At 41.0% G+C, this 23,445-nt stretch overlaps 1 protein-coding gene across 2 annotated transcripts in view; it reads right to left on the bottom strand.

Moving 5' to 3' along the window:
- Positions 1-23,445, bottom strand: part of AMBRA1 (autophagy and beclin 1 regulator 1) — a 157,490-nt gene that overhangs the window by 52,650 nt on the left and 81,395 nt on the right. For both annotated transcript variants that reach the window (XM_033148786.1, XM_033148795.1), the window contains one exon: positions 3,843-3,953. In XM_033148786.1, the coding sequence (XP_033004677.1) occupies positions 3,843-3,953 (111 nt within the window). The remainder of the gene's footprint in view (positions 1-3,842; positions 3,954-23,445) is intronic.

Below are 23,445 nucleotides of genomic sequence, written 5' to 3'. Positions count from 1 at the left end.
GGTTTTCCTCTACCTCCCTATATTTACCCATCCTCTTATACAGTCCATGGCTTTGCTACCTTTTTATTTCCTCAACCTCCTCCTAACTTATTCACTCAGCCCACTTTGGCCATCCACCCTTTTTGCCCCATAGTTTCTTCTTTCTTCTAGAACCTCTGGTTACTCAGTCTGCCTACTTTATCCACACAACTTCTCCTATTGTACAATCAACATTGGGTTTTAGCCAAATCAGCTTTGTAATTTTCCTCACAGTCTATCTGCAAGCACTCTCATTTTGCCTAGTTTGTTTTCCTAACATTCAACGCCACTGTTGCTGATGCCCCCACCCTCACATTAAAATATATAGACTAACACATTTCTAGCAAGATGCTTTCAGAAGTGAAGAATCTGCGCTAATGAAACATTCGCTAACGTGAGCATTTAGAGGAGGAAGAATTGCCTGCATCAGGGAAATTGTTGCAACTTGACTGCCTTTCATCTATGGTTTTCTTTTACATTGTTAATGATGCCAAGATAAAAGATCAATTGGGACATCAAGGAACACTTACGTATAAAACAGAGAGAGATCCAGAACTATCAGCAAGATACATACTCTGTTTCTTGTGAAAACACAACTATTAGTGGCAACCACAATACTCTGATGATTCTCAACAACTGGCTTTTCTTATGGGCTGTTTATTTTTAGACATCTCAATCCCTGTTTAACATTTCATTTCTAATTGGGTTATTTTCAATCTGTTGTGTGGTGCATTAACAGGAGACACATTTATCAAATAACCACTATTGACTCTCAATTTAAACCTTGGCTTATGTTAACATGAGAGACAGGATTTCTAGCTACTAGTTGAATGATGGCCTCAAAGTAGCATTAGCTACATGTTCACCACTTAAACTTAATATGGTGCACATGCAACTAATCATGTGTAACACTGACCACCTAATATCTGAGAAGGCATGGGATGTGGTAGAAATCACATCAATGCAGGCAAAGGACTGCACTATGTTTACTGGAATTGGAATCAAAATCCAAATTCTGAAATTGCCAATTCCCCTTCCCCATTTAAACTGTTCCATGGAAGACAAGATCACATATTCAACTCATCTCACTAAGAATCCCATGTTAAAGGGAAAGGACATATACTATTCACTCCAGTGTTAGGAAAATAAGCACACGATGGGATGACATTTTATGATATGGCTGCTAAATAGACACTTAAAAATTTCTGATTATTTAATTAACCATACAAGTTTCTTTTCTCTTCTCAAAAGGGGTATGGTTTATTCATACCAAAATCCATTCTCACTCTGTTCAAGCCTATATCTAGCTTTCCTGAATTCAGAAAGCATGAATCTAGCAGTCATGATTAGCTGTGAGTCACATCAGCTTTTTAAAGTCTAGTACTTGAGTCTTCTGACAGCCGCTCCTATTACAAAGATGCTGTGACATATGCTAATTTTTCAGCAAGATTACTGCTGCCAAATTGTAAGTGTCCATGAAGGTGAACCTCTGTGCTGCCATTCCGTACCTGCTACTTTTAGTGCAATTATTATTTAACTTTATCTGCTTCATAAAATCTATATACCACTTGATTGTAAAACAACAACAACCCTCAATTATGAAATAAGACACATTTTGCATACATGTTAGAGGCCGCACCTTTTCTGGTTTGTCTCCTGGAAACAACTGTTTTATACTAAGATTTTCTAGAGGTACTGCTGTGAACTGACTTCTGAAGTTCTTGCCTACTGACACATCAAGCACAAACCTCCACTGTACTCTTTTTAAAGCCTGCTAAAAACATTTTTGCTTAGGCAAGCATATCCAGACATGTAGAATGTTGACATGTCTTTTAATCTGGTTTTCAGTTTATCATTGGTTTGTAATAGTCATTCTTTTATTGATAACTTTATTGTTTTATTCTTTTTACCAGCAGGGAACAGAAGGCAGCAGGATTTAATCTCCACACACCAACCGATGAGCAGAAATTAAAGTCCTTTGCCTTCTTCTTTAAATTGGGGGGAGGGAGGGAGGTGGCATTGGAGTTGACACCACTGCTGCCACCTGCTTAAAAAAGCAGCAACGTAAAACATCATTTGAAACAGGAATTCCCTTCCTATAAGGCAGAGTGGTGATGGGAGGCTGCTTCAAAGGATGTTTTACTGTTTTAAAACAATTATCGCACTTCCATTGCAAGCATGCAGTTAAAACATTCTCCCTTTGAAAGAGGGGAAAGGATGTTTCAAAAGGTGCCAAAAAAGTTCCCCACCTGCCATCTAGCAACCAGATTAGGGTTAAACGTCTACACCAGGGGTCCCCAGACTAAGGCCAGCAGGCCGGATCCGGCCCAAGGGGCTCATTTATCCGGCCCCCGGTGACCCCTGCCGCTCCCTCTTACCGGTGTGGTGCAGCTGCCCATTTTTGGGTCAGTGGAGTGCTGGAAATAGCTTGTGCACATGCGCAAGCATCATTTTCGGCACACTTTCAGGTCTGCGGAGGCCCGTGTGCACGCACACAATCTATTTTTGGCGTTCCACCGACCCGAAAGTGCGCTAGAAATAGCGCGGGTGCGCGCTCCCCTGCCCTCCGGCCCGCTGCGCAATTAGCGCTGGAGGAAGTGGCCCGAGGTCCGGTAAGTCTGGCGACCCCTGCTCTACACCCAGCTCAGCACTCCATTGGGGATGCAAATCACCCCATCCTCAGCCATCAAATGGATCATTTCATGAGCAGGCAGGAAGTGATAACCCATCCTCCTCATCTGATCTACACGGATCCGCTGAGGAGTGGGGCTATGTGTCAGTGTGGTGGAGCAGTAGTATGTGCCTCCCAAAGACAGGGAGCAAGCACACTGCCAAGTCTTCAGCTGAGTCAATTTCCTTAAATGACACAAACTATTGGCTTTATTTGCCTTCAGAAACACTGCAGTTTAATCAAAGCTGACTGGATAAATTGCAGTTACAGGCAGGTAACTGCATCATGGCATCATGATGTCAGCATTAATCCCTGACTAGCTGTGATTACGGTGTGTGTGTGTGTGTGACCCCTTTGCCACCAAATGGCACCAGAGCAGCAGCAGCAGCTCAATGTTATGGCCAAAGCATTGAATACAGAATATGTCAGGTTCAAATCCTGGTATTTCCAGAGGGCCAAGAAAAAAATCCCATCTGGTCTGACTTGGTATAAGCGCTTACACTTTTTTTAAAAAAAAAAAAAAAAAAACACCACCACCACCACCACAACAACAACAACAACACAGTGCTCATTGCACCACAGGCACTCAGCTGAAGCTGTGATTGTATCCCATGGGCATCAAGTGCACTGATCACTGAGGTAAAACAATTAACAAAATTGAAAAGACAGAAAGAACTGCAATGGAAGACGGAAGCAAGAAAAATGATGCAACCACTAAAGTGGTCACGAAGAAAAAGAGTGGGAAGGCAGGGCCCATATCCCCACTGAGAGATGGCAACAGGCTTTGCACAAAATTGTTTCACTGCCTACTCTAGAAAGTTCTAAACACTGCTATGTGTAGGTGAAGATCTCATAAATAAGACTGTACAGAGATCATGAAGAACTATAGCTTGCTGCTAAGTGCTGTGAAAAGATGAGCTGTGTAAAGCTTGAGTGGTGTTTCACAATCTGCAGAAGCTGCCCTCTCACCTTAACATGTTCAAGAGGAGAATTTGACAAAATTCTATTCAAAATCCAATTAACGATTGAAATTATAAAGGATTATGTATGCTATGTCTGTATGAACAACGGGTTTGTCATTGGCAGAACGGCAATCTCCCTCTCCTCCTGCTTCACAAGTTGCTTTTGCAATTCGGCTCCCTTTCCAGCTTACCATTGCTTATTTCAGGTAAGTCAAATTTGGTGAAATCCCACCACTGAAGCCGGTAGGTGGTGTTGGCAATATTACTCGCTACAGCAGACTGCCCATCTCCAATCACAGCCCCTAGGGACAAAACGAAAAGAAGATTAGTGAAGTTGAGAGATTGATTTAGTAAACAAAGCAATCAAAACACACCAGCTGGAAGGAATGAAGTCTTCAGAGTCCAAAGGTTTTTTGACTCCTTAGCAAAATCAAAGAGTCAAGTCAGAGGACGCATGAAAGCCAAAGAAATAAGAAAGATGTATCTAAAAATCCAAACGATAACATCATTGGGAGACTTTAACAATAAATCATCAGGATAACAGAGTTGTATTCACCCTGGAATTGTGAAAAATACTGAAAAATTGCAAAACCAGTAACTATAATACATAATCTTGCACTAAAATGAAGATAACATGACAGTGAATTTATTTTATTTAAATAATTTATAAAATAAAAAATCTAATACAGCATCAATACAAAAAGAACACATTAAATCCATCTGTAAAGCCAACAGAAGCAATATCCAAGAATGTTACCCAGAAAAAACCCAGGCTAAAGAACAAATTACTGGTGTCATCCAAGTTTCCACAGGCATGTATTCCAAAGTCTTTTATTTTTATTGTTTCATAGCACAATCAATCTGTGCCTGTGCCAATATGCTGCTGTGTTATGATCCAAGCATATATTCACTCTAAAAAGTTCCTCCCTGACACAGACTGCCAGCCAAGCCAGCCAATACCTCTGCCATCTTGGAAACTTCAAGGTTCCAACAGTGACATCCCTAGTGCCAAGGAAGCAGAACTTTCTAAGTTTTCTGTCCATACAGATACACTACCTAATGCCTTAACATAGAATGGTCAAAATAGGCAAAAATACATGGGCAAAAATAGTCAGGTCTCTGTCTTCAATGAATTTACAATCTAAAATAAGGCAATGGGGAATGCAAAAGGTGTGAGAGTCAAGTGTTGAGAATAATATGGGAAAAGACAGTTACATTTATTTTTCAAAGATCAGTTGCAGCTGAAAATAAACATACTGGTAAATGTGATAAAGCTAAAGGTGATGTGGAAAAGGAGAGTTTTGAGGCGAGGAGGAGGCAGCGCCATGTCTGTCAGACAGAGCAATCCACCCCACCCCACCCAAGTTTACCATGTGTTTGGATGAGGGAGAGGTGATCCTCCTAGCCCTGCCCGGTTTAATCACTGAGCAGTGCTCCAAAGCGCTTGCCCAAACATGATAAGAGCCTTCTGGAGCAGTGGCCTACCAGATACAGATGGGAAGCACACTTGAGAGCAACAGTGCAACACTCTCCCCTTCCCGTGGTTATCAGAACTGGTATTCAGCAGGGTTGGCTGGAAGCCCCTCTAAAAGGGGTATTTGTGGGGCTCCGCCAGCAGAGCATTTGCTGGATCCTGAGCTGGTCCTGATACTCACATGTGACTGCGTCGGTCTGGGAGCTGGAGAAGCATTCCCCCCCCTTCCACTCTCCACCACTTTCTGCCCATCTACCCCTCTCCATTCAGCCCTGATGATGCCAGCTGGCAGTTTGAATTGCCCCCTTAGATCTTGTGAAGCCTGCAGTTAGCTAAAACATTGTGAACATTATATTTCAATCACTATATTCTTTGAAGGAAGCTACAACTCCAATGCTGAACAAAAAATAATAATCCAGGTAATTCTGACTGTGCTTCATGCCAGACAGTCCAATTGTTTTGGCAGATGATTCAAGTTTGCTATGCACTGCTAGGCATGAAAGCATACAAGGTGAACAGGCCTAGTTGTCTATGTTCTTTCCATTCTTCTCTCCTTTTGGCCTCTGCTTATCAAAACCTAGCAAGAAGCAGGGTGCTGTGAAAGAAAGGCACAGGGAGGGGGAACTCTAATGTCTCTCTCTCTCTCTATATATATATGTATCTCAAATGAAAAAGAAAGCCAGAAGGAAAGAGAGACAATGAATTGAAGAGGGAGATTTTTAAAATGCATCTATTAGCCCTAGTCAATTTTGGGCAGCCACATAATTCCACAACAGGTTTAAGGAATATGTCCTAGCAAAAATAAGGGCTTTCATAATGTGCACTCTGCCACATCAGACCTGTTCTCCACAATACACTGCTTGGTCTATATAGTAATTTCAGTTGCATTTGTAGGATATGCAGGTAAAGCAAATGTAAGAACCAAACATTACTGAGCAAACATAAGAAGTTAACATCATTTTACTTAGCCATGTTGCTTCCTGCCCCAGTACCTTAGAAGCTACGTGGACTGTTAGCAGAAATCAATGGTATAAAATATTAATTGCAACTACATAAAGCAAGGATAGGAACCTGTGGCCCTTCAGGTGTGCTCTTGTATTCGAACCACCATTAGTATGGCCAATAGTCAGAAATTATTAGAGCTGTAGTCCAAAAACCTCTAGCGTCAACCATTCCTAACTTAAAGTGACCAGTAGAAGTATTTTAGCACTGATGAAAGCTCAATGGTCTGCTCCTTGCCACTGCTGTGAAAAAGAAATCACAACCTCTATTCAAAGATTATTTAGATTTCAAAATGCTGAAGTGGAAGGTGAAGGGCAATTGAAATGCAGTAAACGTGGGTTTGATTGGCAACTTTCCTGCGTCTGTCTATCACTGGATAATAAACACTGGCGGATGACAGAAATGAAGATAAATCCTTTCTGCAGTACCCCTCCTTCTCCAACAGCTCTCAGTCAACATATGACTGAAGAGTCATGGGAGGAAATTAGCACTTCAACAACAAAATGGGGTTGTGCTCACCCTGTTGCGCAATGCCTTCATGCAACTCATCCATCCATCATTTAGAAGATGTGTGCTTTTGAAGCATATTGTGGAATCGACAACATTTGAGTGATACATCACATGTGCATGTATATAAACTTGGATCAGCCCAGATGGTGTGCCTTTGGAACAGGCAAGTGATGGTAAAGAATGGACATTCTGATCCAAACAGAACATTCCAAGAATACTTTGCTTTTGGTTTAGCAATCTTGACCATCACGGTAAAAAGGTTTATGCATTTTTTTTCTTAGCCACAAGTCGAAGGCGAAGAAGCATTTTAGAAAGGAAAGTAGGGGCGGGGGCAGCAGAGAGAGGAGTAGCTTCCTTTGACAACTTGCTTCTGTGACCATTTTCTGCGATTTGAACGATGTGACAGTTTTACTATTCCAAAAATTAAACTTCAGGAGTGCAATGGAAAGTCCATTTGTAAAATATAGTACATTAGGATCTGTTATATCCAACCAATATGATGGGGCTGCACATCCTCTGAAGGAAGGCTCATTTGACAGCAACAGTAAACTGAGCCGTTAGCTCTGATTTTTTTTTAAAAAAAATCTTTATTAACAAATATATAAAAATATTGTATTAGGTGCAACTTTTTCCACAAGAGTTAGGATAATCTATGCAAATCAGGGTGCTTTTGTTTCTGTTAATGAGATAAACTCAAATACAGGTGAAACTCGAAAAATTAGATTATCATGGAAAGGTTCATTTCTTTCAGTAATTCAACTTAAAAGGTAAAACTAATATATGAGATAGACTCATGACATGCAAAGCGAGCTATGTCAAGCTTTTATTTGTTATAATTGTGATGATTATGGCGTACAGCTGATGAGAACCCCAAATTTACAATTTCAACTTTGGGGTTCTCATCAGCTGCACACCATAATCATCACAATTATAACAAACAAAGGCTTGACATATCTCGCTTTGCATGTCATGAGTCTATCTCATATATTAAACTCCAGTAGTGAATGAAAACAATTGCTTACCGGTACAAAAATGGTCTTTTCCACAATATTCTAATTTTTTGAGTTTCACCTGTATATTGTATTTAATATACAGTCAACAGGGCTGCTCCCACTCCATTATTGTTTTATTGCATCCTTAGCTGAAGTCACAAAATGTAATAAAACAATTAAGGGGGTTAAAGTAGGATTCGAGGAATGTAAAGTCAACTTATTCACAGACTAAACAAAATAAAAAATAAAAAAATCCTTCCAGTAGCACCTTAGAGACCAGCTAAATTTGTTCTTGATATGAGCTTTCGTGTGCATGCACACTTCTTCGGATACACTGAAATAGAAGTCACCAGACCCTTATATATAGTGAGAGGGTGGGGAGGGGTATTACTCAGAAGGGTGGTGGGAATGGGTGATTGGCTGATAGGTGTGGAAAACCTGTTGACTGTTAATGACTGCAATTGGTTTTACAGGGGAAAGCAAGGGGTGAGGTGGCTAAAGATAGCTTTTTCATGTATAATGAGATAAGAATCCAATGTCTTTGTTCAGACCAGGTCTCTCCATGGTTTTAAGTTTGGTAATTAGTTGCAATTCAGCAACTTCTCTTTCCAGTCTATTTCTGAAATTCCTTTGTAGTAAGACAGCTACTTTCAGATCTTGTATAGAATGTCCTGGGAGACTGAAGTGTTCTCCTACTGGTTTCTCTGTCTTGTGACTCCTGATGTCAGAATTATGTCCATTTATCCTTTGGTGTAGGGTTTGGCCTGTTTGTCCAATATAGAGAGCTGAAGGGCACTGTTGGCGTTTGATGGCATACACAATGGTACAAGATGAGCAATTAAATAGTCCTGAGATGGTTTGTTTGTTGTTGTTGTTGGGGCCAGTAATGGTGTTGTCCGGGTGTATGTGGCAGCAAAGTTGGCAACTGGGTTTATTGCAGGCTCTGGTACCAGTGTCCATGTTAAGTCTGGTTGTTGTATTATTGTGGGTGAGGAGTTGTTTAAGATTGGGTGGCTGTCTGTAGGCAATGAAAGGTCTTCCTCCCACAGCTTGAGAAAGAGAACTGTCATTGTCTAGGAGAGGTTGTAGATTTCTGTGCCTTGAACTATTTTAAGTTGGGAGCTGTATATATACCCCTGATGTATAGCCACACAGCCATTTCAAAAGGCTGTTGGCCCTTACCGATATGTTGAGAGCAGCCTGATAAAGGATTAGAGAATGAAAACCTAACTCTGGGACATGCAGCAAATAGTGCAGGCATGTTCAATTACTCAAAAGGTGGCACATTTTAGAAAACATTAGGTTGGGGAATACTATTTGGCAGACAGAAGCTTCACACAAGGAAAAATCAAATTTTCAAACAATTACATGGGCTGTTTGTTGTTATATAACCTGTTCCTCAGTAGGATCTTGAGACAATAAACAGAAGAATAAGTTGATCAGTGTGCTCTTCCCTGCTTCTAGGTTCGAAGGATTTGCCAGAATATTGAATGATAGATTTTAACTTGCCTGGCAAGAACAGTTTTCAAAAGGATATGTGTTTCCTAAAACTGCTATAGTATAGATTCCAATTTAGATGAAGATGTTTTTCTGTTTTCATTTGGCAATGATTTGTGATGGGACCTACTGAATGCAACTGATTTTATTTGCAACATTTGTTTTCCATGAGCAAATTGTAGGCTCTTCAACACTTCTCCAGAGTATTCATGAAGTGCTGCATTGTTTTCCAGAATTCTATTCCATTAATTGTTAGCTCTTTGTACAATGCGTTCTGCTGCAATTGTATTTGCTATTGGTCTAATCCCAATCTTTTTTCTTGATACACCAGGAATGAATTTAGTGTGTTTGATCATGGGACATGATGATTCTATCTGTTTTTAGTACAAATGGGACAACAGTGCTAATAAAACATGGACTTCATATAAAGAGCATATTTGTGGCGATGCCATGTACTCCTTTAAATATCCACCAGCCATTACACACACACACACACCCCATCCCCACCACTGTTTGGGAGTGTAGCCCCCCCCCCCCGTCTGATTCAGCACTGCCATACACCTTGATTTTGCAATGGTGCCTTCAAGGATCTTTCTATAAGTGCCAGGCCACAATTATTTGCCTGTAGTTTAACAGGTATAGTCTTCTGCAGCATCTCATATGCTACTGTGGCATTTGCCGTGCATTGGAGGCACAAAGTACCAAAGGTGACCTCAACCGGTACAGTTTTTCTAAACTGCAAGTACCTGCTTGTAAAAACAAAAACAAAGGAATAAAAATTACATGTAGATCTATCATATGCGGCCACAGTGTGAAAATCGTATAGGCTTTTTTCCCATGCAGAAGTGCTGTGTAGAAAAGCTATCGTGTTTAAGAGACTCACCGTAAAATCACATTGGGAAGGCTATAAGGAAAGGTGAATTTCTTAGAACTGCAACATATCTGGTTGCCAAAATTAAGTTCTCTGTCAACCATGTATGCCAGGCAACTGAACATAGTATCTTGCTCAGAATTAGCTTCGCAAAGGTTATCAACCACTATGACCAAAGGCCAAATTATTTCAGGGAAGGAGCACACACTATTTTTTCAGCACATAAACAAGCATCAACATATTAAGGGCTTATGCTTACTGCTAGTACATTTTAGGCTTTCCTGAATAATCCTACAAGTCAGGATTGGAAGGCACTTGTGTGAAATATAGTTCACACGTAATGGATAGGGAAGATGTAACTCCTTTTTGGTATTAATTTGCAGTCTAGCACACAAGCAGTAAGTGACGTGGGCTTCTAGAATTTTTTACTATGCAAATTAGGGTAATTTGCATTTGAAAGTTTTCAGTTTTCAGTGGAAATTTATCTGATGCCCTAGAGTGTGACCTAACTTAGCATGTTTATTTCACTTGTATTACCGGTAACTAAACAAATCTAAAAACATTTGAATTTGTTATGTTCGCCTGGTATCATATTTGAAGCTACCATCCATTCATTGTTACTAATGACCTTATGAGTTGGAAAAATATCCGGAGAAAAATAAAAGCATTGGAAAATTTTCAAGAACGTTTCCCACCCCACATCACTGCACCGCATGAATGCTTGACCTGCAAAGAATACAACTTATGCAAGAGCTGAAGCCAAAGAGTCTCAAGCCCTCATTAGCTTCACTTTAGTTGCAAATCTACTGGTCTTGGGCAAAATCTGAAGCCTTCCTAAAACTGCAGTTATGGCCAGTTTCAGCTTTGGATACAAGCAAGTCATCTCTTCAGCATATGGAGTAGTGTTAAGCCATGCTGTATCTGGCAAGTATGGAAAAACAAACTGTTGCTTGTAATAATTTCAATTACCTGCACTATCAATGGTTGCCTACAAGGTTCACATACCGGTAGTTCCAGAGCTTTCTTCCCCAACCTGATGCTCTCCAGATGTTCTATGTTACAGTTCCCATCAGCTCCTGCCACCACAATATAGTATTTGAATGCTACAACAATGCAGTATCCTTAAATCAGCTTCAATTCCATGAAATAATATAGGCAAGAAGGCATTTGTTATACTACAATCGATGAGTTCCTGGAAGGGCTCACCACCAAGATACACTGTCCCATTTAGCCACACTTTCCCACATCACAAGATATAGACAACAATGGAAAATGAATTATGTTATACTGCAGTTCAAGGTTAAGAACAATGGGTTCATACTAACTGCAAACAAAATTAAAGACATTTATATTTGCCTAGCTCATCTAGCACTTAACCAGAGTACAGGTTCACAAGTCTCCTTTATTCACCTTTTCAACTTATAGGTGAAAGCAAAGAAGTGAAGTTCTTCTGCGGGCTTCTGAAATCCCTGTGAACTGGCAGGGTCTCAGAAAACTGATCTGTACGTTGTTACAGAGCCTCTCATATAAAAGGCTGCTTTCTGTAGTTCAACCCCTTGATCTCACTGCCTGGTTACTTTTCCATCTTCATTAAATGCTGTAGAAATCTGGTTTTTGGTCTACACATCACTGTTTATACTTTGCACAAAAACAGAGCAAGATCTATGCCTGGCAGGCAGTTCTTTGTGTAAAGCTCTCTCTTCCTTCTTTCTGACTTTTCAGAGCATGAAATATGCGTGCTAATTCTAAATGCTTCACATGGCAAGCCTTGTAGTGCAGGACAAAGGGACTAGCCTTCTTCTAGTAAACTTTAATTTCTATATTTTCTTCTTGTAGGAAACAACTGGAGAGCAATCACGGTAGCTATTCTTTCCTGCTTTCCTGACTACTTAAAAAGGGAAGCTTGCTGTAGAACAGGGGTCTCCAAACTAAGGCCTGGGGGCCGGATGCGATCCAGTCGCCTTCTAAATGCGGCCCGCGGACGGTCCAGGAATCAGTATGTTTTTACATCAGTAGAATGTGTCCTTTTATTTAAAATGCATCTCTGGATTATTTGCGGGGCATAGGAATTCTTTTTTCTTTCTTTCTTCAAAATATAGTCCGGCCCTCCACAAAGTCTGAGGGACAGTGGATCGGCCCCTACTGAAAAAGTTTGCTGACCCCTGCTGTAGAGTCTTTAACTAACTATACGGAGCTTCACTGACAAACAATCTTTATAGCACTGTTTTATTTTCCTGCTGTAGGGTCAATGGCTCAAGATAACAGATTTGAAAATATTTATGTTAATGTTCTAATCTCACCAAATTATTGAGAGAGCGCTCTCTCCCACAAAGTATTATACTGTCAAAGAAGAATATCAAGGGCTGTGTGTGAGAACTATTCCATAGAGAAAATGTAACTATTTTTGTCCCAATTTCTCAACTGCCTTGTCCTTAATGCTCAGGGGGAGCTATTGTTGATGTTTTAAACAGCATTTAGCTCAAGACAAAAATCAGGCAGAATACATGCCAAATGCTCAGACTTCTAAGAACCTAACGTGAGCCACCAAAAGCTGTTCCAACAGAAAAGCTATCTTGCCTTTCCAATCTCCACTCTGGCTTAGGTTTTTGCCAGGTCTTCAGGGGACTTCTATATCTGTTCACAGAAGCACACAGAAAGGCCCTCTGCATTGTTTCATTGTCTCAACTTGTGTGGGCATAACTGAGAGAGTGGTTAAACTTACCCAAGATTCTGAAGACTGAGGGAATATGGTGGAGTCACCAACCTGTTGCACAAAAAGGCCTTCACTGCCACCCACAGACTCTGAGCTTTATTAAAATTAATAAATTTTAATTTTAACTAGAGAAATATTATATTCCTGCAGATAGAAGAGTCCATGCTCTTCCACTCCAATTAATAGGGCAGTGAACTCTTCCCCTCCTCAGAGGGACCAATAAGGGGTGGTGATGGTTTCCCTGCTCCCTTCATGGTTTGCCTTCCCACTTTTACTACAACAGGAAAGTGTATTTATTGGGGGGGGGGAGTGAGGAGGCTGTCTTCCCCCTTTTCTTAACCCAAATGGCATTTTGATGTGGGGGTGGGAGAAGCAGTGAGGGGAGATGCCTTTCCAGACATGGAGAGCATTTTGATAGCAGGGGAAGTGTAAAGGCAACGTGCCTTCCTCACTTACTTTAAGGGCTGCCTTCCTGCTGTTTCTTGCATTTTGATTTAGAGTGGGTAAGAGGCGGACAAAAGAGATGTCTTCCCTACTGGGCTTAAGGCTTGTCTCAATGCTTTTCTTGCCCCAATGGGAGTTTTTATTTGGGGCTTTATGTCCTCACTATCAGGTGCACTGTGTACCCATTTAAAGTAGCCCCCAGAAAGAAATGAAAGGTGAGTCGCAGTGGATGCACACTGCCTGTCTCACTCACTGGATCATCACCGTGTCATGGTGAGTGGGTTTGCATGTTCCTATGGCCCTTGTGAGCGAAGCCGTAGGACGTCTTGTACTCCCAGCAGGGTCGCCCAAGCCAGTAAGGTGAAAGGGGAGGAGCTAGACAAAGAATGATCCAAAAAGTCCTTGGCAGCAGAACAGGCGGAAGTTAATAAGTGGTATGTTACAATGGCTGTGAAGGTGGATGAAGGCTGCAGCAGATAAGAATCTACCGGTTGTTGTGATACTCATGCCATCAGAATAGAGCCTTACTGAGAAGATTGTGCGTTGGTCAGCATGCACTGATCTACACACATAAAACAAATTTACACACAGGCGTCTTCCAAAAACCCATTCCAAATCCAAACCCCCCAAAAACACATGGCAATCAGCAAATGGTATGGAGGACAGGACAGTGAAATCTGGAAGACCCTAGTCATGAACCCGTACATGGGTGGTGGATACAGAATCAGTCGTTCTGACTCAAGGAATGAGGCAGTTGAGTAGTTCAGCAGCTGTATCCATGACTAAGCAGTCCTATTTAGGATCCACTCTGCTCACCCCGAATAGGGGGTGGGGCTAGAAAAGGTCTCCTAAACATAGTCTGCCTCCCCCCCCCCCAACTGGATTACCGTGCCCAGCTTTTTCCTGACTGAAGTGCATAGTGTTTGAGGACTGGGACATTCACAGGGAAACCAAAATACTTGTTTACAAAGCTATTGTACTACCAACTTTACTGTATGCTTGTGAAACATGGACCACTTATAAATGCCGTCTCCAACTCCTCAAAAGATTCCATCAACGGTGTCTCCAAAATTTTTTACACATCACTTGGGAAGACAGGCAAACTAATACCAGTATACTGGAAGAAGCAAAGATCACCAGTGTAGAAGCAATGATTCTTCAACATCAACTTGGTTGGATTGGTCATGTTGTGTGGATGCCTGATTATCGTCTTCCAAAGCAGCTATTCTATTCCCAATTTAAGAGTGAAAAGCATAATGCTTATGGTCGACAAAAGAGGTTTAACGACTCTCTCAAGACAAATCTAAAAAAAACCCCAGTATAAACACAGACAATTGGTAAACACTGGCATGTGAGCTCTCCAATTGGAAAACAGCTTTTACCAAAGGTATCATGGACTTTGAAGGTGCTCAAATTTAGGATGAAAGGGAGAAAAGTGCTGAGAAGAAGGCGCATTAGGCAAACCCTCACCGTGATCAACTCCTGCCCAAAAACCTATGTCCCCACTGTGGAAGGACGTGTGGATCCAGAATTGGCCTCCACAGTCACTTAACACCATGTTCATGGAAGACAATCTTACTGGGCTACAAGTGATCACCAAAGAAGAAGCAGCAGCAGCAGCAGAAGAAGAAGAAATTGCCTGTATTGTTCAGCTGCAGGACACTTGAGTTTCCTTTCAGTCTATTGAGTCCCTTTCTTTCTATTGAGATGCACCTCCAACTTTCAATCCTGGAAGCAGCAATTGAAATGCAGAGCAACTGGTAGCATGAGTCCAACAATCCCTTCCCCTCTGTTCCTCTGCTGAGTCTTTCTATAGATTTCCTGCCCATAGCTGACTTTTCTAAGTTACATAGTCAAAATCTGACAAATCAATATTTGATATTACAGTCAGCAACATGCCAGAGTTAAAATATATACACTACACCCGATTGTATGACTGGAGTAGTTCTGCTCTACAAGCATTTACTTGAGCTGAATTCATACTAATGTGAGGGGGTGTTAAGGCTAATAGCACACCCATAGGGGAATAGGAGCTTCATTAATAAAAATGAAGTTCTTGACAACTTAAATAAACCCACTTTTGTAAAGATGGTCATGAGGGAAACCAGTGCTGACAGCTCGTGCCTACTATAGATTACACACCTAGAGCACTCTGCTCATTAAGAGCCACTACCCAGTGTGATGGCTCCCAGGCAGCTGCTGAGCCTCAGCAGCATCATTCACCTTGTCTGAAAGACACTAGGCTGAAGGACAGTGCCTGAGGGAGTAGTTTACGATTCTTCCCAAATTTGATGGCAAGGGAGTTTGAGCAGATGCTAGGGTATGGCCTCTCTTGTGGGAAAGTTGAGACAAGAGAGCAGAATAGTACAGGAACAGTAAAGTGGGAAATAAGTGGGAAAGGCAATAAAAACAGAGGTATCAAGAGATTAGGTAAGACCAGAGGGCAGCAGACTATATCTAGGAGGACTCCCAATTGGAAGAAATTGTTGTACACCTCAAATTCTAATAGGATGAAGGATGGCACATAAATGCTTTAAGTAAGAAAAATATGAAGATCTACTAGTCCTAAAGTTTTATGCAATCTAACAATGACCTATACAACTAGTCTGTAAACACAGCGCCTCTTTGCAGTGTAAAGAGTGGGTAAGAAGTAAAATAAATAAATAACTACTAGACCACACTAGTACAAGAAATTCGCTGTTTGTTAATTTTTCTGTATTTTATGAGTCTATAATGTTTTAATTATGTTCCCTGTTCTAGCCTTAGCAACTCCTAACACCTTTCAGTTGATCTGGTTTGAAATATGTCAAAGCATTTATACCCCAATCTCAGCCAGAAACTCCCAGGGTATTTTAAATATCAGCTAACACAATACAATCCCTGTCCCGAGGCTTACAATCTAAAAATACAGAACACAAAAGGAATAAGGGACAAGTAAGGAAGAAAACACAGAAAACTCCTGCATTAGATTATTTATATTGTGAAGTTCTTACAATAACCAGCTGGAATGGAAACAGGGCCTTCTCAGGACCTGAAAAATAGCAGGTGACTCAACCTTCTTGAAAACGGCTGAAATGCAGCCAGAAGTTGTTAACTGTACAGGGTGGGACCTAGGTCTTCTGAGGCCTAGCTGGAAACTTTTATTTCCCATCTCAGGAGGTAGATTCATATGGTCCCAATTTATACCATTGCCCCAAGAACAGAAAGTTATAAAAATCTCATGGCACCATAAACCAGTTAGCTCCTAAGACGTGACCATACTTACTGTTTTAACATGGTCACTGTTCACTCCAGTTTGTGGGGAAAGGAAATTTGTGAGCTAAACTTGACTACCTGTGATACAAAGGAATGATACAAGCATTAAAAATAAAAATAAGATTGAAGGATGAAGATCTGTGGGAAGGCCCTGAATAAATATTGGTGCCATCTGTGATATGAAATTTATACTAATACAAAAGGAAAGGAAAGCTACTTAAGAGGCAGAAAATCCAGCGAGTTAAAGTGCTTAGATGTACAGTTCGGGACATCAGGTAGAATTACATGTTGGTACCTAGTTAAATGGTTAATTTATCAAATATCTGCTTATGCTAGTGGCTCAGCAGAATGTCAGTCCATACCTGTTCCAACTCATCATGATTTAACATAATTGAATAATAGATACACAAGCCAGGAGAGAAGTATGTTATCTCTTTATATATTATGACCACAATCTCAAACAGACTTAAGTCCATTGGAAGTCAGTAAGTTTAAGAGTGCCTATCTACCGGTATATCAGATCATGATCCAGGGGTTGGGTTTGGGTTTTTTTTGTTTGTTTGCTTGTTTAAGTCATGAAGTTGAAAAATATGTCTCAGGCAAGTCATAAATCAAACCTCAGCTTAGGGCAAAATACAGAGGAGCTGCTCAGCTTTTGGCCCTTGGCAGGAAAAAAAAGCATATTTCAAGTAAGTTGAATTTCTTTTTAGGGCAGAGTTGACCTTAATCCAACTTGAATTAGTTCAACATATTTCAAAACACCACTAAGCAGAACTGACCACAAAGTGGCTATCCAGCATAACAGCAACATTTTTCTTTAAACAAGTTGCTAACAGGAAATAGTAAGAAATTTTGACAGGAAAAGAAATGAGCTACTACTGTTAGTAAGGAAAAAAAATGTTTACAACAGCTACATCCATCAAGATAACTGACTATAAATTCCATAGTAGTTTATAATAGAAAGTACAGAGCAACATAAAAAAGAAAAATAAATTAACTTTTCACGGGCCAAGAAACTACAGATTTAGGGCCACCAAGCAACCTGCTCATTCTAAAAGTCTAAGGACACTGATGCAGTTTGTATGTGGTGGACCCTCCTCTCCACCTGCAAAAGAGAATACAAGTTTGTATAATGACACAAAACATATGCAAATTTTATGTAAATCTGTGTCTTCTTTTGCAAGTGAGTCAGAGGGCCCAATGCATATAGGGTGTCAGCCTGACCACAAGTATATCTTTTGCACTCTTGGCAATTCCAAAAGAAACCAAGTTAAAATAAAGTAGGAACAACAGCAGATTAAAGAAAAGACTGCTAAGCCTGTTGACTTGGTAGAACAGGAAGGAAGGAAGGAAGGAGTCAATCAGGTATTAGAGACTGCAGATTACCCACCCACCCCTAAAAAAGCACTATGTAAGGAGAGAACTTATTGAAGAGACAAAGGTAAAGCAAACATCCAACACAAATAAAAAGCATAGCAACTCAAGCATGAAAACAAATAAGACATTGTCACATGGAGTACCATAAGGAAACAATAGAAAAATAAAAAGTTGAAGATATGGCTGGTTATCCGCATGAAGCAAACACACACACCCATATAGGGTCTGCTTCCAACTGTCAAAAGCTCCCTGGGCCCTGCCAACAGCTACATGGTGCACGTGGAATAAAATAAAATAAAAATCATTTATTCAAAACAATAACAATTTATTCGACCGTCAGTCAGAACACAATCATTATCCATACAAATTTTAAAACCTGAGACAACTCAGAGGGGTTTACACTAAAACATACACTAAAAGTAGATTATACATAAAGACCCATATTGATACTATCAATTTTAACCTTACGACGTTTAAGGGCCAAAAAAAAAGAAATTTGGCCACCTCAAAGGTTGTGGTACCAGTAAAATTATTCACCAAAAGTGAAACCTGACATTCACCATCTACCAGGCTAAGGTGGCCTAAGAGTGGAGCTATCAGTTTTTGTCTAAGGTCTACATAAAATGGACAGGTCAGGAGAATGTGTTCGGTTGACTCAACCATTCCCAAGGCACAGGGACAGACTCTCAGAGCATATGGGACTCCCTTGTATCTTCCCAACAAGACCGCTGTTTCCAGGACGTTTAACCTTGCTGCTGTGAGGAGTCTGCGATATTCCACATATTGGATTTCCACCAGGTAAGGGGCTGGTGAATTCCGAAAGATCTGCTCCCCCAAAAACATCCCTGGTTTCACACAAGCAATGTCCTCTTGTCTTGCAATGTCCCTCAGTCTTTGAGAGATCACAGCTTTGGCATGAGTGAATGTCATAGACTCCAGAAAGAGCTGTGACAGTCCACAAGTCTGCACATCGTTTAAAATCTCTTTTTCCCACGAGGATTGGAAATCATCCCTCAGTATCAGGGGTGCCATGCCTACCGGGTTAAAACAAAGTTTAAGCCATAGCCACAGCTTGGTCTTTAGGGCCACATATCGAAAGGCTTGCCAACCCACCTCTAATCTTATGACTGCACCCACTATAGACGGGGGAATCCTGAGAATAGCTCTGAGAAATCGAGTTTGGACAGCTTCCAATCTAAGAAAGTCCCTACATGTTCCCAGGAATATGCCCGCCAACATAAGAGGAAGAACTTTCATTTGAAAGAGCCTCAAGGCAACTTTCACAGATTGGGCCTGGTTCTTAGCATATAAAGATCTGATCATCATAGTTGATTTAGAGGCATTAGCAAATATATACTCTTTATGAGCCACAAAGGACCTATATGATCGGATTACTTGGCCCAAATATTTAAAGCTGTTAACCTGTTCCAGTGTAACACCATTCATCAACCACGAGAGCAATTTTGGTCGAGCAGAGCAAACCATAACCTTAGTCTTAGCATAATTGAGTTGCAGCTCATGTTGTACACAGTATTCATAGAGTGCTACTAACATTCTCCTCAACCCAATCGGAGATCTAGCCAAAAGTGCGGCATCATCTGCGTACAGGAGAACATTTAGAGGCCGGCCAGCTAATTTGGGAGGATGTTAAACATTGTTTATTCATCATTTATTCAGATGTCCACACACAGCATGGAAGAAACCAGGAAACAGTGTATTAATGCTCTTCTACACATGGAATTCTCTTCACAAGGATAATATTTGATTGTGAATTATCAGAAGACTTTTCAGATCATGTATTCATTGCAGCTCCCAAACTAGAGTCCAACCAAACTAGAGTCAGGACACACAGTAATGGTAGCAGCAGCAGCAGCAGCAGCAGCAAAGCAACAGCAAAACTCAGTGGCAAGTATGCACCAATCTACCTGTTAAGGATGAAGAAGTGTGCATGCACACGAAAGCTCATACCAAGAACAAACTTAGCTGGTCTCTAAGGTGCTACTGGAAGGATTTTTTATTTTTTATTTTGTGTTGACTTATAGTGAGAAGAGTTCCCAGCAGCCTCAGACACAGGGACAGCCTGTTCCATTTCATCACCTGAGTAAAATAGGAACTGCTGCCTACTGGCCCTGCCTTCTGAAACCATGGTGCTCCAGTTCTCGCTAATGTTGGCAGGAGCTGGGGGTTTCCTCCAATGGTTGCTCATCAGCTCTCCACCCCACCCCCAGTTGCAGGTGAGCAGCAACTGGTGCATAAAAGCACCCTGGTTCCTGTCATTCTTGGCAGGAGCCAGGGCACTCCACCAAATGATGAAGCACTTCCCCGTAGCACTTCTAGCACCTGAGTCAGCCTGAGATGGGCACTTCAAGCTGCATCATGGGTGGGCCAGCTCTGTTCAAACAGGCAATCATTTACATTGCAATTTAAAGAAGAAGAAACCAGCAGGCATTTCTCCCACTGCTTTTTTCCTTATCCAAGATTCCACCATTCCCTACAGCACTCTGTGCTGGCTAGAAGGTCCAAGGAATTTGTAGCAATTAGAAATGGAGTGGATCCATGCAAGATGGTAGGTATCCTTTTGCTGAAGACCAATTTGTTGTACATACTAAAATGTATTTCTCCCAGTACAAGGTCTGGTCTCCCAGCACAATTGTGGGTTATACGCCTGCAAGTCAGGATGAACAGGGCTGTTCAAAAGCAGGCATATCGCCCTTAAAGAAATGCTGGAGGCTGTTAACCCTTTTGGTCTAGGAGGTAGGACTACATACTATCCTGGAGCTAGTTCTGCATGTTCGTGCCCTAAATAATCTTGTTAGCCTCAGGTATTTATGGAGCAGTTGTCTTACCTACAGCCGGACTCTAAGGATCCATATACTACCAACCTAAAGTCTTTCCGTGTGAACACATGAAAAGGATACAGCTACAAGGGGAATCACATGTGATGGCAGAAATAAACACAAAAGAATGTGTTTTAAGATCATTTAATTAAAAAAAAATAGTTTATGAGATCAATGGCTTATACATGCAGCATTGTTCAGGGCCTAATCAAATCCTTATGATCTTCATTTCTGTTTAACAAAAAGCTTCCCTAAACCTGATTATGGGCTCTGTAAAACAAAGAAATAAGGGTGTGATCAATGTGAAGCTTCACTGCATTGATCAACTATGATCCTACCCTTTGCTCATCATCTTTGAGTTACCGGTATGTATTCACAGTCTGCTCAAGGAACAGAAATGAATAACAATATTTGCACAAAATATTCAATACAGGCTTCCATACATTTTAAAATAAAGTTATAAAATGTACAAATTCCCTGGTCATAAGGTCATCCTGAGAGCATTCATACTTAGAAAGGATACATTGTGTGTGTGAATAAAATAGGAGTGCCTTCCAACTTTGATGGAGTGGGGTATACCTTTATCTTTATGCTAGCCTTCCAGCTTCGATTTTGCATGAAAAAAGTTTTTTTAATGCTTTTTCAACTGCCCATCTATGGTACTACTGGCAGCAATGCAAGCCACGGGGGGGGGGGGGGGTCATCACAAACTCATGCATAGTTTCAAGGGGATTTGCATTAGTCATTATTTTTCTCCGTGCAAAAACTGTGTGCTGCGGGTAATGCCCTCTTAAAAGATCCTACAAAATGTGAGAAAGTACTTTTATGGCTGACTAACTGAGCTTTAACGCCTACAAAGAGACACAAAGTCCCAAGGGGCTTCATCGCCCACAAAGATTGGAGCAATGCTGCAAATACACATCCCTTCCAGCTTACTGAAAACTAGAAAGATGCATTTTTGGCAAGATAGTGAAGCAGTAGAATAATGCAACCCTTTGATCACAAATACCTTTCAGTCTTTACAACACTTGATCAGCCTCTCTTAACTTGATATCAGTATCATGTTAGAGGTTGTTCTGCGCAGCTCCCTATTTACACAATCACAGAGAACAAAACTCTGGAAGCTCCACTTTTAAAACCTGTAACAAGGCAGAGCTCTGGCTGTGACTTTTTCGCTATGTTGATACTGAGCAACCTCTAGGCCAAACATGGGGAACCTCCAGCCTGGCAGGCCTCTTAATCGGTCTGCAGCACCCTTCCTAAGTTGCATCCGTTCCTCCAGGTCAAACTTGTGATCCAAGGTTCCCAAAAATTGTTTCCCCGCTAACATAACTATTGCAAAGCCTAACAGAGTGTTTGTATTTTAATTTAAGTGGCAATCCAAACAGCTGTAGTAGTACTGCCTTTGATCTTTTGACATGTACCTGTAAATTGGTTTCACTAGATGCTATTTATTCTGCCTTTTCTGCTGTTTTTAACTGGTCATGTTTTGATTGTAATGAATCATAGTGTTATATTGTATACCACTCTCAAACAAATGCTATGCAGTGGGTTCAAACCTTGTAAAATAAAAACTTCCCACTCTACTATTCTATGATTATTTGAAACAAAACAAAAACAACCTGGTGAAGTCTCTCACTCTCACTCAGCAGATCCATGAACAAGAAACATTAGGCCTAAATTAGATGAGAAGAGCTGGACCATAAAGAAGGCTGATCACCGAAGAATTGATGCTTCTGAATTATGGTGCTGAAGGAGACTCGAGAGTCCCATGGACTGCAAGAAGATCAAACTTATCCATTCTTGAGGAAATCAGCCCTGAGTGCTCACTGGAAGGACAGATCCTGAAGCTGAGGCTCCAATACTTTGGCCACCTCATGAGAAGAGAAGACTCCCTGGAAAAGTTCTTGAAGCTACCAACATGAGTCTGACCAAACTGCGGGAGGCAGTGGAAGACAGGAGTGCCTGGCATGCTCTGGTCCATGGGGAACTATAATGGTGGAGTTGTAAACCCTAGCTTGCCCACAGTACACCACATATTTGGTGACAGATGGTGAAATAAAAAACATGCACATCATGACCACTATCCAGAATAGTTCAGATGACACATTCTAGAGATTGCTTACCATAGTTAGCAAAACAGAAACCCGAGAGCCAGAGTTATGTTTACACCAGCCTAAAATTGAAAAACAAAAGGTTCTCCATAATTAGGCCTTGCTCGTTAGTTTCTTTCATAAGACATCAAAGAGAATTATTAAATAATACTTGCTTGGCATAAGCCCCAAGTCACAATAGCAAGCAATGTAAAGATCAGGAGGAAGGATGCTAATTAGAATGGGGCCTGTAAGCTATATTCTCTTCCAAACAGGCTCCTGACTCTCACCTCAGCCCCTTTCCTCAGAACCAATTGTAGAATATGAAAGTACAGAGAAATACCCACCTGCTATATCTAGTCCACAGAAATGACAACACTGTCAACTTTTAAAAATATAAAACAGCTAACAAAACCAAGCAACTGCCTATCTTTTTCTCAGAGTAAAGTTGGGACTGAGTCTTGAGTGGAAGCATTTTAAAACTTCCATAAGACACTTAGTAAGACAGGGACGGGTGAGTTGGTGGTCAGGGCTGCCTTCAACATATCATTAGGTCCCTATTAAGAAAACAAAATGAGACGAACTTGGAGGAACTACTGGCTCAAATAGCAGAAGTAGCAACACACAGTAAAAGATCAACCGGTTTACTCACTCTTCAGGTATTTATTTCCAGTGAAGCAGCCTTGCCATTCAGCTAGCTTCTGCCAGTTACTATACTTTAGTTCTGGA

The sequence above is a fragment of the Lacerta agilis genome, chromosome 1 (assembly GCF_009819535.1).
Source record: "Lacerta agilis isolate rLacAgi1 chromosome 1, rLacAgi1.pri, whole genome shotgun sequence".
Lineage (NCBI taxonomy): Eukaryota > Metazoa > Chordata > Lepidosauria > Squamata > Lacertidae > Lacerta > Lacerta agilis.
The sequence above is the reverse complement of the archived record's forward strand: the minus strand, read 5'-3'. Positions and strand labels throughout refer to the sequence as shown.